Below are 17123 nucleotides of genomic sequence, written 5' to 3'. Positions count from 1 at the left end.
CTGTTGTTGTTGTTATTTTACGCTTTGTCTCGGCGATCTGGTCAGGGTTCAGTGGTGGTGTAGTGGTCTGGGCAGAGATTGGTCAGGTTGATGGGAGTGTGCGTGCATGTTGGTGGGGGTCGGCGTTTTGGAGCGTGCCTCTGGTATTTCAGTATAAAGTGGAGTGAGGGTCCGACCCCCCCTCCCCTCCCCCCTCCCCCCCACCGTTAATCCCCGTTAACAGATTAATTATGTTTGGGGGAAATATCGTGTCACTGTTATTTTGTGAAGGCGCTTTGGCATTAAATTACGAAGGGCTACAATGCAATGATAAAGACTCCCTTAGGGGTGTCTCCTCAATCTTAACCCCCCCCCCCCCCCCTCTCGCTCTCTCTCTCTCTCTCTCTCTCTCTCATGCTCTCTCTCTCACTTACTCGCTCTTCCCCTCCCATCCATCAACACAAGCACCTCTCCACTGTCACCAGACCAAACCATACAGTCATTGGCAATTTAATATTTGAATAATTGCAAGAATTATCGGCTTATTTACCCCCCCTCCTCACCACCACCACCACTTCTTTTCTGCACTGTGACACATTATTGGCATGTCTCCAAGCCATTTTTTCTCCTTCAGGATGATGTTTTTTCCAGAGCATCAAGCGGTGATGGCTGGCAGTACACCTCTTTGAGTGGGGCACATATTTCACCGACACCGGGGCGAAGAGACGAGACGTAGAAGGAGAGAGAGAGAGAGAGAGAGAGAGAGAAACCTCCCGGCACGACCGACAAGAGGTAAGAGACCGATCTCGCTCCGTCGATTGCGGCTCACTTGTGGAAGCAGAGGGAGGAATTTGACGGATGATGCCGTAATGATTTGATTACATCCAATCATTTTCCACCCAATTATGCTTCCGTTCCATCTCGTATTTCCGTCCCGACGTCTTCAATGTGCAGGATTATTTTTTAATGTCTTGTTCAGAATTGGATATTGCTGATATTTTGTCACTCGTTTTTTAAAACTGGACTAAACATCAAAGCACTCATTTGCTCTGACTTGCTGATTGTGAGCCGCACTCACCTTCAGTCAGATGCTCTCACTTTAAAGGTCCATTGCCGGAATTGAACATTCATTTTAACGTTATTATTTAATGTTATTTAGCACATTTTTCTCTCCCTGTGCGTGTGTTTATTAGACAAAGGTAATTTGTAAGCCTTCACAAAGATGTACATTTATCTCTCCTGGCTGATATAGTGCGTCTCCAGACAGTAATGTTTTCTCATAAATTACAGTCATTAAGGTTGTTGTTAAGTGACTGTTAGACGACCACTCGGGCAGTAATGTGAATCAGAACAGATTTTATGAGTAAAACTGGGCATTGTGCATCATTCCAACACTGACATTATTAACACCCCTCTGATTCGGAGACTTGTATTCTCACCAAAATAAAGGTAAAGGTGATAATGATTTTTCTCGTGCTAAAGGTGGTCCAACGTTCATCTCACAGAAATGCTCCAGCTTCATTAGATGCCTCACAAAATGGCCCTTTTCTTGACATTCAGACATCATGGAGTCTCGAATCATGCAACCGATTCTTCTTCTTCTTCTTCTTCGTGTTGTCTGTGCTCTGTGCAACAAAATCTTTCTACTGCCTTTTCTTTTTGGAAAAAAAAGGACACATTCTCAAGGTTGAGTGTTCTTTTTTTTTCCTACATCATCTCCTTAACTCTCCTTCCCCCTCCGTGATTCCTCATCACCGACACTTTTATTTGCCTTTGGTTATGCAATGGTAACAGACAGGAAAAGCTTGCAGAAGACATCGTAGCAACTTGAGGTTTCCTCTCGTGAGAAATCCTCCTTCACTTTCATCATCAACTTTTTTTTTTTTGGCATTGCAGCAGAACTCAGTCTGAACTCTGACCTCATTATTGTCATCACTTTTTATTTCCTGTCGTGCATTTTTGAATTAATTAATTCAAATTAACAGTGCGATATATAAGCATTCATGTGGTTTATCTGTTTGTTTGATAATCTATGTATGTTGTACTCTGCTAGTGTCACCTGTTGTTTGCCTCACAGTGTAATTCATCATTAGTACTGAGGTTGTCATCCATCACTCTTTAAGGTGCATTATGTAATAAATCTAAAGCAACTGGCCATAAAATCCTCCTAATATGTCACAGAGACTCAGGAATAATGTTCATATAACAAACTGAACTCACCAACAACAACAGTACAGACACAATATTTGCGTTAAAAACAAATCTTTTTATCATGTTTTATGTTTTGAAATCATGTTATGGCATGTGGCGCCACCTACCGCCGTCTACCAATCATCGCAGTCAGTAGAGTCTCAGCTGCCGAGCAACCGTGGGTTGCCAGTTACGTCAGAAAAGGAAACCTAAAAGACCTCGGTATTTTGAATTCGAATGTAGTAACTGTTTTTGGCCACATTCTTACATATGGCACCTTTAAGTGCTCGTCTATATTGGCCAACTTTATCGGCCACAACCGGCAGAACGGACTCTCTTCCTGAATCCTCGTCACGCCTTTATTGTCTCTTAAACTCTGACAGATGCATCCCCGTAGACCCGCCAGCCGATCTAATCGTGTAAATATGCATAAATACGACATCACGGCGGAGCTCTCTCAGCTGTTCCCACTGTCGATGTGCGGCGGATGGATGTAGCTGTCACAGAGTGTGCGAGCCGTTGTGTTCAGCTCAGTTTTAATAATGGGAAATGGAGTTTAAATGGAGTATTGGCACTGATTCCATTTGTGACAGTTGGGCTGCTGGAGCCATTAAGGTGAACAGACTTTACTGTAATGGATTCAGAGGCGTCCGGTCTGGCCCGTGGGCAGAGCGATAACTTGTTTTTGGACCACATTTGAACAGGGGGGAAATTGTCTGTCACTGAATTTGACACATTTATCTGGCGGGGTGTTTAACACGGTAGTGCAGTGCAGCGGATTGTCGGCGTGAATCCATTATGGGGGGAAAGCCTCGCTTGTTCTTGTGCAGAATACTGCGCTAATTGAAACTTGTGCTGAATAAATAAACTGGCTGCATTTGAAGATAATACAATCCTGCACAGCTGTTTACTTCACAATCTAACGCAGAATTGTGTGTCTGTGATATCAGCAGTGAGCCGAGCTGTGTAACCTTTTATACCGCGGTTAAGCACCAGTGCTGCTGTTGTGAATGGTTCCCCCCAGTACTCTGCTCTTTTGAGCTGTCTGAAAACATCCCTTTCTTTAACAGTAAAGCTCTGGTGGTCTCTTAATCTGGACGGCCAGTATCTGAAGCCAGCCAGGCTCGATCTTGCCCTCTGTTCTCTCTCTCTCTCTCTGTGCTTCATTGTAATGAGGATTCCAGTGTGTGTTTTGGCTAACCGGATTTGTATTTACCCTACTTTCTCCCCCCTTGGCTGGCTTTAAGTAAGAGATGCTGAACACTTAACTCTAAATCCATCCTTTTCCACATCATGGTCATCGGTGTTATATCATATATATATGCTGAACCAGAAAGACCTCTTCCAAAACCCCCATATAACGCTCAATAAAACACGTCAAAAACGAACGCACGTGTTCCGTGCAGCCACTATGGCACATGGTTCTTATCAAGTTATGAGACATGTCTGTATCTGGCGGCCAAGGTTTGTCATGTAATGGACTGTACTCTTGTGCTAAGGGCAACACGCCACAATATTATTCTTTTATTAGAAATCTGTCAGTTATTTGTTTTTGGGTCCATCCTTTCATTTTCTGCACCAGTGAAAACCCTCCTCCTCTTTCTCTAACCGACATCACCAAACCTTAATATAAATTCACTTTAGGATGATGTAAAACGTGAAAAAAAAAATCAAATAAAACTGAAAGGCTATAACTACCAGTGTTTAATTAAATGACTAAAATGATTTCCCCCGATGATCAAAACCCACTGTAAATACTCAACTACCTGATTAAAATCAATGTTTGTGCAGCACATGTCCAAAACATATGAAAGTAAAAAGTGTGTGTGTTTCATTCTCGGACGTTAAAGGTGCATTATGTAATAAATCTAAAGCAACCGGCCATAAAATCCTCCTAATATGTCACAGAGACTCAGGAATAATGTTCATATAACAAACTGAACTCACCAACAACAACAGTACAGACAAAATATTTACATTAAAAGAAATCTTTTTTGCAGACTGCAAATCATGTTTATGTTTTGAAATCATGTTTTGGCATGTGGCGCCCACTACCGCCGTCTACCAATCATTGCAGTCTGTAGAGTCTCAGCTGCCGAACAACCACGGGTTGCCAGTTACGTCAGAAAACAAAACCTAGAAGTTGAATGTAGTAACTGTTTTGGCCACATTCTTACATATGGCACCTTTAACTGAAGCTTGATTTAATTAAAGGGTTGAAATCAAATCACAATTGCAATATATGATATTAGATAATTGCAATTGGACAATCTATTAGGTTTAGGTTCGAGATAGTTGTGATAGTTGGGTATGGGATGCACTATGTCTCTGAGTGTGTAATGCATGCACGCATGGAAACCCTTGAGAGTCGGTCTCTTTAACTATAGCTGACACTTTGACTTGACTTTCCTCAGGTGATCTCTGCTCATATAAAGTACGTTAGGAAGGACTTCATCCCTCTCCTTTTTCCTCCTGACTTACTTTCCTCTCCTCCACTTCACTTTACTCCACTCCTCTCTAACCCCCTCTGTCCTCCCTCCTGCAGGGTGGAGGAGGGGGACCAGTGGCGGTAGAGAAAAATGGCTGCCATGACAACGGTGCCCAGCTATACTCCTTCGCTGTGGGTGAGAGTGTGCCACGCCCTCCCTCGGCTGGACCTCACCATGCAGATGAGGGACAATGCGTTTGTCCCTGACAGCTGGGAATATCAGCAGGTAACACACACACGCACACACACACACACACACACACACAGACACACACACACCTACTCTGACCGCTCACATGACACTACCACCACCTGCTGTACTGGATCTGTCACCCTGAAGTGCTACATTGCATAATAATCACAGCCCTCCGTCCTTATTTGTTCTTGTAAATGCTCAAGAATAAAAAACTTTGAACAGTATAGTACTATGATTAAGTTCCCGGGTGAATGGGCAGTTTGTTCTACATTAAATTGCTCCATAAACCCCATGCAATGTGCAGAGCTATGATGATGGCCCACAGACTTCTTCAAATAGGCTTTTTCATAGCGATTAATTACCTAATCATTGGCGGAGAAAGATGGCACTGGAGCCTTGAGCTATATTCGTTTTTTCTACTTTGCCGCACGCGCTTTAAAGCATCTTTCTTGAGATTTCTCTGTGCTCTTCTGACTCAAATAATGCACAAAATACAACACAGAGTGAGTCTTATTGCGGGGGTTTCCATGGTTGCTACTGTGTGCATGTGTCTGAACTGTGCAGCTTCTGCAGCAAAATGCAAAAGCCCCCCTCTCTCTCTCTCTCTCTCTCTCTCATATGAATGCTCCAGCTTCATTGCATGTTTGTGACTCTCTGTGGTACAAAGATGAGGGAGGACACAAATTATCCTGCTGAATTGAAAGACAAAAGAGACTGGAAGTGCCCTGCGAGAGGGAGTGAGTACTGCAGGGAGGACCGAGAGAGAGAGAGGGCAGAGCCAGTGTGAGTGGGAATGAGAGAGAGTGGCAGTGAATGTATTTAAGTAGGTCACAGATTATTAATAGAGATTCAGTGGTGTGGATAGAAAGAAAGAGAGGGGAGAGTGGGGGAGAAAAAGAGAGGGAGCAAGTGAGAGTGTGTGGGGGGGGGGGGGGGAAGAGGAATGGATGGAGGGGAACAATGTAGAGAGGGAGGGGCTTCAGGGGAGTGACAGACGGGCAGATGGATGAAGGATAATACTGTAGATATGTGTTGGAGGGAAAATGCATTTCAGCAATGTTGACTTTGTGACATGGAGCCCAGATCAGAAGCGGAGGCCGATATGGCTTAGTGACATTCACTATGGTGAACTCACAGGTCAGGGATAAACCGCGTAGAGACGGCCAAGTATTACCTTCAAATTGATTATGTTGATTTTCACCCTTTCCTATCTTGTATGTGTAGCCCAGGGCTATTCAACGAAAAGTTACGGAGGGCCAGCTTTTGGGAAAGGCTGTCCAGACAGTGGGCCGGTCAACCCCTGTACTACTGTGTTGTGTTGCATGTACAGTAAACAGATACAAATAGATAGAAAATTTTATACAGTATTTACCACTTATTTATTGAAATAGCTGCTAGTTTTGTGCTAAAAAGGTAAGTAACAAAACCACCAAAATTCAGGTACAATACAATTTGCTAATAGTGCAAAAAGGTCACAGTGACAGTACCACCAACATTTGGGTATAACAGTCACAATTGGCTCTTACTACAAAATTAGAGGTAACAATATAAACAACATTAAAGTGCAATGGCCACAATAATTGCTGCAGTTGGCTCATAGTGCAAAATATTCTGGTACGTGCATAGACTGCGTACAATTACAGCTGTACTAGTATTCGCCAAAAAGGGAAACATATATCACAAAGTGTTGTGCCAGAAATAGGCAATGATACATGTGTTATGGGTTATTAATAATACATTCATTCATTAAGATAAGATAAGATAAGATAGACCTTTATTCGTCCCGCAGTGGGGACATTTCCAGTGTTACAGCAGCAAGACAATAAAGATAAGGATAATAAATAATAAACATGCATTTACCAAAAAGAAATACAATATATAAAGTACAATATATAAAGATATTAACACTGACTATAAGAATAGGTTTAAAAATAGAATGTAGAATGTACATTATAACCGGTCTGCAGAATATACACAGTATGCACATGGTATTTACAGTGTAAGGAAACAAGGTTGAGCTATTAAATAAGGATATGGATATTGCACTGATGAGAAAAACTACAGTATAAAACATTTTACACTATGAAAAATGACAATATATTGCACTTAAAAAATGTACATTATGAAACTAGGGTTAATGGGCCGCGGGCCGGTCCAAGTTGCTTGAAGGGCCGGGGGATCTGGCCCCCGGGCCTTAAGTTGAATAGCCTTGGTGTAGCATGTACAGTGTGTGTCTGAATCACATCATTTCAAAATTCGCTATCTCCTGCTGCTAATGGGGGCGTAACAATTATGACAAGCTATGGAATTTAACAGGATTAGTTGGTGTTTTACCCTTCACTGCACTACTCTCCATGTAAATATGGTCTTAAAGTAGCATTCTGCAAAGGCACTGACTCATCCACTGACTGATCTTCTTCTTTCTCCTCCTCTTTCTCAGACTCTGCTGGTCTTATCCAGTGTATCAGCCATCGCTCTGGTGCTCTCCCTCTTGGTGGTTCTCTCCTTCCTCATACACTACTGCTGCTGCCACCGCGGTGACCGCGGCGAGGGGTCAGAGGAGGAGGAGGAGGATGAAGACGGCAGCACGGGTCACGGTTACAGCGGCAAGAAGGGGAGGGGCATCTGCTGTGTCACGTGGGTGGCAGTGGCGTCTGTCACACTGTGCTGGTGAGATGATTCAGATGACGACGTATATCTTTCATTTTACCATACGCGACGCACGAGTCGCCTTAAGCATACTCAGACGTCTCACTTTAAAGGTCCAGTGGTCCATCTATGGTGAGACTGCACTCTTTTCTCTTAAGGGAATTACAGTGGCCTTCACATACCAGAAAGTATGTCGTTGTTCTTCATTTGCATCACAAGCTTCCGTTATAAAACACGGACACACACACTCTGCTGAATCGTCCTTTCAGACGGCACAAGATGGTGGATTCTGTAAAGCACAACCCTCACCTAATGTACATATAAAGGCTAAAACAAGTGATTATACAATTATATAATAATTAGGGGAAACACACAAACGTTACACATTGGAGTAATAATGAAAATACTTGAAGACAAATACAAGTTCTTAATTTAACATCGTTCTTTATTCAGAGGAATTAAAGATAAGGTAAAAAAAAACTCAGCTAACATGCAGCTAAATATTAGCTTTTTACATTTAATCTTACATTCTGAACACATGACTTTTACTATAAAGTACTCGAACATACTGGTTTTTAATAGATTACTCAAGTAACCAACCTGATGGACACTTTCAGGAATAATGTGACATTTTAGAAACTATTGTTAAAGGTGCATTATGTAATAAATCTAAATCAACTGGCCATAAAATCCTCCTAATATGTCACAGAGACTCAGGAATAATGTTCATATAACAAACTGAACTCACCAACAACAACAGTACAGACAAAATATTTGCATTAAAATAAATATTTTGCAGACTGCAAATCATGTTTATGTTTTTAAATCATGTTTTGACATGTGGCGCCACCTACCGCCGTCTACCAATCATTGCAGTCGGTAGAGTCTCAGCTGCCGAGCAACCACGGGTTGCCAGTTACGTCAGGAAACGAAACCTAAAAGACCTCGGTATTTTGAATTTGAATGTAGTAACCGTTTTTGGTCACATTCTTACATATGGCACCTTTAAAATAAATATATCATGTTAATTACTGCGCTTTTGTGTATTTTTCTAATTTTTGGACTAGTTTGGACTGAGCCAAACTAGTATAGCCTTTAATGTATTGTTAAGTGGTATCGATCTGTTCATCTAACCCTCAGACAGAAACCATATTATCTCTCTGCGTATAAAATACTCTATTTTAAAACATCATTGTTATTATTTAATGTGTATATAATGCATTAACTTATTAAATTATCTGACAAATGGAGCAGGGTTATACGTGTAATATTCCTTCTGATATGTAGTGGAATGATATAAAGTTACACACAAACACTTAAGCAAAGTACTTCACAGTGTTTTTTTTTAAGTGCAGAACTGAGAGTAAATGTACTTAGTTTCCATCACTGCCTTCTAGGCTCAACATAGCAGCAAAGCTGTGAATCACAAACTGTCAGTCACCGTCTGTCATCATGTGCTTTTCAGACTCACTCTCGCTCGTCAATGTCACCGGAGACTAAAGGACGCCTGGGTGACAGCTCATGGTCATGTTATGTTGGTGTTTTACCAACCACAGGCCAGAAGAGAGAGTGTGTGTGTGTGTGTGAGTGTGTGTGGGTGTGTGTGAGTGTGGGTGTGCCCACCTACAGTGCAGAACAAGTCATTTCAGATCTTATGACCACGCAGTCATCAAGTCAGTACATTTCCTCAGCTGTACTTTCCACAGAACTGCTCCTTGGTGTTTGTCCATCACACTCTTGTTGAGCGGAAGCACAGTGAGGAAAAGATCCTCTGCCCATCAGACCTTTTAAAGCTAAAGCTCCACGTCCAGCTGTGTGTGTGTGTGCGCCGTAACACAATTACATTGCAATTTAATGCCTCACCAGCGCTTGTTATCATATTCCAGTCCGTTCCTCTCCTGCTTTTAAGTGCACAGTGACTGTTGCTATAACCACAGAACACAACGTGTGACATATTTCAGCTGTCCTCGCTGCGAAGTCATCGCATGCGTGACTTTCGCTGTGATGTCGCCCCCTTACGGAATGCGCTGTAATGTGTGTGATTGTTCTGATGTTCTGTAACGCAGTGCTTTTCCCTCTGATGCTCAGTGCGAGAGACTTGAATGAGAGAAATAATGCTGCAGTTTTTCCCTCCCTGCACATATTTCATGTGACACCTCCTTTTCCCCAGATGGTGGCTTTTGGCCACACGTACAAAAGCGGCGTATGTCGCATCAGTCAGCGTCAGCCTTCACGTTTGCCAGCTCGAAATGCAAAGCACACACACACACACACACACACACACACACAGTATGACGCAGACACATATTCCTCTTTGCCTTCTTTGCTTTCTAATCTGGGTCACATACTTTGTAGGAGATTGGGCCATACCATTCTTCTGACGTTCCGGGGGATTGGATGAACATCTGGCCCCGGCCTTTAATCTGAATATTTGAATGACAGAAAGATGTGTAAACATGTCGTTATGTTTAACATTTCTAATATTTCCCATGCTGGAGCTTAACCATTGAGTGCTAAGAGGAGGCTTTTCCCCCCCCCCCCCCCATCATCTGTTTATTCCTTCTCCTGCGTGCTGGCTCCACCGATGGTATGCTCACGCAGAGCAGCCATATCACATCCTCAGTAGCTCCATCTCTTTGTGTCATTTAAAATGTACTGAATTATACATTACAGTTATGCCTCTGCTATCTGCTCCCCTATCCCCCCTCTCTCCTCCTCACACATACGCCCCTACAGTGATTTCATGACTGCTTTTTTTCCCCCTTCTTCTTCTTCTTCTTCTTCTTCTTCTTCTTTGCAGTGTTGCCATAGGCATCGGTTTCTATGGCAACAGCGAGGCTAATGATGGGATGTATCAGTTGACCTCGTCTCTTCTCACAGCCAATTATACGCTAGCTTCCATCGATCTGCTGGTGAGTGCTGCTGTACGCAAGTAAAATGTCATACAGGGCGATCCTCCATGCTGCCATGCTGTGTGTGTGTGTGTGTGTGCGCGTGCGTGTGTGTGTGTGTGTGTGTGTGTGTGTGTGTGTCTGTGTGTGTGTCTGAGACACAGAGAGAGGGAGAATGTACTTCTGCTTTCATGTGGTCTGCAGACAGAGAGAAAGACAATTAGATAACAACTTTTGGTTTATTGATTTTGCTGATGTGGTCAGACAGTGGTTGATGTGTCAGTCTGCTAACTGTCCTCCTTACTCTGTGCTCTCGGGATAATGCAGCTCAGCAGAAATGTGTACATTAACAAATGTGCGTCTATGAACGAGAGGGAAAAACAAAAGACAAGTTGTGACAAAGTAAAAAAGTTAAAGCAGGATCGAACAGTTACATTAGATACAATGGAAAGAGACAGAACAGGTGCTTATGAACCGTTTCTGCAAAATGTTAACCATCCCCAAAACTACTACTACAAAAACATTTTACTTTTTTAAAAAATGCAATTAAAAAAACACAAAATATGCAATATTTTTCACATAATACACCATTATATGATTTACTTAACAGCATGGGATACATAACACTTACCAGCAACATTGATTTATTCGCTGTATTATTATTTTTATTAACCTTTATTTGTACAGGTAAAATCTCATTGAGACCCAGGGTCTCATTTAGGCAGCAACAGAACACAAAGCTTACAGACGACTAACTGAACATGCAGGAGACACAACACAGAACACAGACGTTAAAGTGGTATAGTGCAAATAAGAATTGCACTGGTTAGTTTACATGTGCAGACCCCCACAGACTTGTCTAAAGTCCCCTAAAAGGAATAAAGCTGCACAGCTTCAGCCTCTGCTGGAGCATGTTCCAGGTTTGTGTGGTGTCAAATACTCACCACAGCACAACACGACAGCAATTACACAACGTGTTCCTACCTGTAATTAGTTGATGTTTTAACCAACATCATTCCTGATCATGAAAACAATCAAATACTTACTGGATTACTAGGGAAGTTACATCGATGCCAAACAGAGGAAACAGAAATTACCATTTTTTTAAATAAATGTCATTCCCTATGCGCTAACATAGACAAAATTATCAAAAAAACATGAAAGAAAGAAAGATGTCAACCCATAAAAAGACCCTTTAGGTTGCACATGCATTAAAAAGTCCATAAAAGTTACATTTGTACTCTCTTTAGTGAAAATAAAGTCTTTTTAATCAGCAAATTCCAAAAGTAAACTTTAAGTGAAACGATCACGTGATCAATCACATGGACATTCAGTGCAGGAGAAGCCAATCAAGAGAGAGATGTGTTCTCTACATTATTGTTTAATCCTTGCTTTTTATTTGTGCGTGAGCTTCAATAAAAATGATACAAATATGAATGAAAAGATGGAGAACAAGTAAGAAATAAGTAGAAAATCCAACCACACTGTAAACAGAGGGTATGTTGGGTCTTTGATCAGGTCCAAAATGTCTTTGTTGGCAGCAGAACCTGAGCTCCAACTTGTGTTTTAGATCATAAGAGATATTTATTTGCAGACAATGAGGCACCAATGTTCCCAGCATCTTCACTTTCTCCACCTCCATCAGCGACCTTGACTTCATGAACATTGTCTAGTTTGTGGTTTCCAGCCCACTTATCTTGCCCACACATTCTTCCATCCTCCTCCAGATTTCAGACACCATAGCTGGGTTGCAGCTGTCCATCTCTGGCCCTCTCACCACAATGGAGGAGCTCTTTACTGGCAGTAAACCCTTCCTGGTGTCCACGCGGAACTGCAGGAGGTTATCTGACAACGTGAGGAACCTCCTGTCCTCCATCTCCTTGGCTCAGTTCAGTGTCGACTCGGGGCCGGGAAATGACAGCGGCGTCAGCGGGGCGTCCATCATACCCCTGACCCCGGTCCCGCCCTCTGTGGCTCCTACAGTGGTGCCCACCAGCAGCCTGATGCCCAACCCCTTTTCACCGGGCTGGGCTGCCAACACACTGATGGTCAATGAAGACTACAGGTGAGGCTTAGATACACTATACACTGTGAAAGTGGAGTATTGTGAAATGTATAATATGCAACATTCAAATGTCTAAAACTGACAGCACTTCTTGAGCAGTGTACTCAAAAATCCATATTTTTATTCAAGGTAAAGCTCACTTTTTTAAGCGGAAGTTCCAATTTACGCTGTTTTTTTTTAGTGTGTATCTGCGTCATTACCGAAGCCCTGAACTTCCGAAACAAACAGTTCGGCCATTGCTGAGAACACTGTGTTTTATCGTAATCTCGGGCTCAGCTAGATCTCTCTTCCGGTTACGTAACCAGCAGATCCTCCTGCTCTGGGCACTAGTCCGGGCACATCCGGTTGCATACATTGAACCGCAGAAGAAGAAGAATAACATCCGTTGTGGAGGTGTTTCACGAGCAACAGTGTCTTCTGCGGCGGGGAGTCGTGAAGAAGCTATTTTTAAACATTGTTAAAACAATGTTTTGATAATGAGTAGCAGTGCATCCACCGTTCCAGAGGGGGGAGCTGCGCTTCTGAGAGCTGGTGTGCTGATTATGTCACTTCCGGGTATTGGCCAATCACAAGACAGTTGGGAAGGCTCTACGCTGGCCGGCCAATCACAACACAGTCTGTCTTCTGGGGGTGAGATTTCAGTCTGAAACACCGCGGCTGAGGAGAGCGTCAGTAAGGAGAGATTTCTATCGGCTCGTTCACAGCAACTAGGAGGTTTTTGACCATAAAAACAAGTTAATGTATCAAAGTTGACCTTCATAACTAACTATATATATATATATATATATATATATATATATAACTATATATGTGCAACAGGACCACTCTATTTGAGCTTTAATGTTTTGCTGCTGCTTTTTTCTCATAGGCTTTGCCTTTGAAAATTGCTGTAAATGATAAACTTTTATACCTCTTACTCTGACCTCAATAAAGTGCCAGGACTCTTCAGTATGAAGGCACATAGCAGCTGGTCCTGTAAATATTTCACAATAATAGCCTTGTTGGAAAAACAAACAAACAAAAAAAAACGAATGGCTACAAGATGTGTTGTGTTTTCCATCGATTTGGTCGATTGTTGTGCACAACATGACTTTGGGAAAAAAGACTGAGAGGATCAGTCACTTAATCGGAAAGCGGGATGGTAATCTTTGGGTGATGTGTCACTATGTGGTCCACTATACAATACATACACGTAATGCTAATGAGGATCAAACGTTAGTCTGAACATGAGAAAAATGTCAGATTTGAGTACATGAAGCATCAAACCAAATTCCATAGTTATCCCCAGGAAATAACCCTCATTATGTTGCTTAATCATTGAAATGTATTCTCATACGTGAAAGTTAGTTTTGAGAAACTAGAAAAAAATAAACCTTAATGCGAAATTCTCCGAAAATGTAGTGATTTCACCATGTACATGAACATTTGGCGTCTTTCCGGTCTGTTTAATGGTCTCTGTCTCCATATTGAGATTTATTAGTTCTCATGAACTCTCTTCTTTTTTTTTTTTTCCTTGTGGAAATTGTGCAAGACATAATGATCGCACTTGAGCGTGGTTTCCTGTCATTAGGTTTTTATTATGTTTTCCGCCTAAATAAGATAATCAAAAATGGCTTACAGAGTTCAACAGAGTCACCAGACACTGATCTGTCAAACTTCCAATCCATGCATTTGTGCAATGATGTGATTATTGACACAATCTTGTAAAATCTCTGGCATCAGTTTCATAAATATCGACGTGCACATGCTCTTTTACCGTCTCCGTCACCCCCCCGGCTGTTAGCACCGTGAGAGACCGATTAAACTGTTCTAGCAGACTCTCATAAATGCTGCATGTTTATTAAGTTGTTTTTGTTCAGTGAATGCTTTTCATTCCTCAACAACAACAATACACACAATACGGATGGGATGCTTTTATATTTCCTGTTTCATAATGAATGCACTTTATTTAATCGATTAATTCATTAATTAATGAATAAATTAATAAAAGGCCAGTAACCCTTTAAGGTACGCGAAAACATCAAATGAAACCCTTGCACAATGAAGTCATGTGTTTCTGTCTCTTTATCACAGGTGGCTGTCGTACGTGATGCTGCTGCTGCTTGACCTCATAGTATGTCTGTTCATTCTGCTTGGACTGGCCAAGCAAGCCCGCTGGCTGCTCATCCTGTGAGTATGCTAAAAAAAACATATGCACACACACATGCACACACACACACACACACTCTTGTACTTGCTGCATACTGAGGACTGTGTTGCTGACAAAGTGAGGACCAGCATTTCCACTTTATAAATCAACACAATTACAAATATCTACAAAGAACTAGTGGTTGCAGTACCATAAGATGTCTGCAGGTGGAGCCCCAGAGCAAAATGGGCTGGAAAACTTTTTCGATGTTTTTTTTTTTATATTGTAATTTTTGGTCCAAAATTTGACAAAAACGTCATACTATACTATGTCTTCCAAAATTTAAAAAATAAATCGGAAAAAAAATGTGAACTTTTTTTTTGAAAAAAATATTAAAAAACATTTGAAAAACAATTTGAAAAAAAATGTTGGTCTAAAATTTGACAAAAAGGTCATGCTATACTATGTCTTCCAAAATTTGAAAAAAGAATTTGAAAAAAAAAACGTGAACTTTTTTTTTGAAAAAAAGATTTAAAAAACATTTGGAAAAAAAATTTGGAAAAAAAATTTGAAAATTTTTTTTGAAAAAAAATGTTGGTCTAAAATTTGACAAAAAAAGTCATACTATACTATGTCGTCCAAAATTATTATTTTTTTTTTTTTACAAATTCAGTATAGCATGTTATAGCAACCTAAGGAAGTGATTTCAATGAATACATAGCGAGGACCGGCAAAAATGTCCTCACGCCGTAAAAATGTCCTCACTTTGTTGGTTAAAAACCCTCACTGGTCCTCAGTATGCAGCAAGTACAAGAACACACACACACACAGTTAAATGCTTTTATTTGGATACAAATTTTGCAAGGAAGGGTAAAACAATATCCAAACACTTTTTGGGAAGAAAGATTGACAAAGTAACAGGTTAATCAAGTGACAAGCCTTTACAGGACCGACATGATTACACCAAACACTTATGGATAAACAAAACATCTTTGTCTCCAGATTTGCATATTACCTATGATGGCTGACACAAAAGCAACATTTTGCCAATCTTTTGGCGAATGTTAACCCACCCAACCACAGTCCTCTAACCACATTTTTGTAATGTCACAAATGTCTTTGTTATGTCAAAACACGCAATGCATTCTGGGTAGCCCTTGCTCCCAAGGGTGGTCTCGAAAAAAATCTCAATATTGAGGGCGATACAGCCCTTAAACTTGCCCCTCAACTGAATTTTTCTGAGAATCGGGGACACTCCTGATTCAAATGATCAGCTCATTAACAAGCTCTGCAGAGGCCTGATAACGAGCCATTATATCATTTGAATCAGGTGCGTTTGAGCAGGGAAACGTGCAGGACAGAGGTCCCAGACCTTAAAAAGTCCCCATAATGTGAGAGTGCAAACACATGACACACATTTGTATCCTCGCACACAAATCATTGCGACATCATTGACGACGCTTGTGCGTCCTCCGTGTGCTGAAGAGTGTGTGCTGTCGTTCTCCCACAGGATGACCGTGTTGGCGTGGATGGCTCTGTTCCTGAGCTGGGGCTCCCTGGGTTTAGAGACGGCCACTGTGGTGGTGAGTAGAAGGCTGAGCACAGCCATGACCAGAGGCAGGGGGAGGAGGAGGAGGGGGGGGGGGAATAGGAAGTGAATGGGGCTGTCAATGGAGGCATTGGCCACATATAGCGGGAAAGAGGGAAGAGAGCGCCTTAGGAGGCCGAGCCATCATGGTTGGCCACAGCAGTGTGTGTGTGTGTGTGTGTGTGTGTGTGTGTGTGTGTGTGTTCTTGTACTTGCGGCATACTGAGGACCAGTGAGGGTTTTTAACCAACAAAGTGAGGTCATTTTTACGGAGTGAGGACATTTTGGCCGGTCCTCACTTTGTTTTCATTGAAATCACTTCCTTAGGTTGCTATAACATGCTATACTCAATTTGTCAAACAAAACAACTCACTTTTTGGACGATATAGTATAGTATGATTTTTTTTTCAAATTTTGGATCAAAAATGTTGGTTCAAATTTTTTTCAACTTTAGGACGACAAAGTATAGTATGACGTTTTTGTCAAATTTTGGACCAAAAATTTCTGGTCAAATTTTTTTCAAATTTTGGACGACAGTATAGTATGACGTTTTTGTCAAATTTTGGACCAAAAATGTTGGGTCAAATTTTGGACCAACAATTTTGGGTCACATTTTGGACCAAAAATTTTGGGTCACATTTTTTTTAAAAATATTGGACGACATAGTATAGTATGACGGTTTTGTCAAATTTTGTCAGTTTTCCTGCCCTTTTTGCTCTGGGGCTCCACCTGCCGACATTTTATGGTACTGCAACCAATAGTTCTTTGTAGATGTCATTCATGAAGTAGATATTTGTAATTGTGTTGATTTATAAAGTGGAAATGCTGGTCCTCACTTTGTCAGCGACCCAGTCCTCAGTATGCAGCAAGTACAAGAATGTGTGTGTGTGTGTGTGTGTGTGGGTTCTATGCCCATTGTGCCCTTTGTGAAAAGCCCCTGCCTCCTAGG

General features: G+C 41.5%; 1 protein-coding gene across 2 annotated transcripts in view; it reads left to right on the top strand.

The window, feature by feature from the left end:
- Positions 1 to 718: 718 nt before the first annotated feature.
- The window catches only part of ttyh1 (tweety family member 1), a 31948-nt gene continuing 15543 nt past the window's right edge, over positions 719 to 17123 (top strand). For both annotated transcript variants that reach the window (XM_083889512.1, XM_083889513.1), the window contains exons 1-7: positions 719 to 771; positions 4715 to 4883; positions 7294 to 7523; positions 10303 to 10414; positions 12121 to 12458; positions 14532 to 14627; positions 16097 to 16169. In XM_083889512.1, the coding sequence (XP_083745638.1) occupies positions 4749 to 4883; positions 7294 to 7523; positions 10303 to 10414; positions 12121 to 12458; positions 14532 to 14627; positions 16097 to 16169 (984 nt within the window). In that variant the 5' untranslated portion in view covers positions 719 to 771; positions 4715 to 4748. The remainder of the gene's footprint in view (positions 772 to 4714; positions 4884 to 7293; positions 7524 to 10302; positions 10415 to 12120; positions 12459 to 14531; positions 14628 to 16096; positions 16170 to 17123) is intronic.

This window comes from Microchirus variegatus (assembly GCF_963457635.1).
Source record: "Microchirus variegatus genome assembly, chromosome: 1".
NCBI lineage: Eukaryota > Metazoa > Chordata > Actinopteri > Pleuronectiformes > Soleidae > Microchirus > Microchirus variegatus.
Note: the sequence above shows the minus strand (reverse complement) of the source record. Positions and strands in the feature narration are given on the sequence as shown.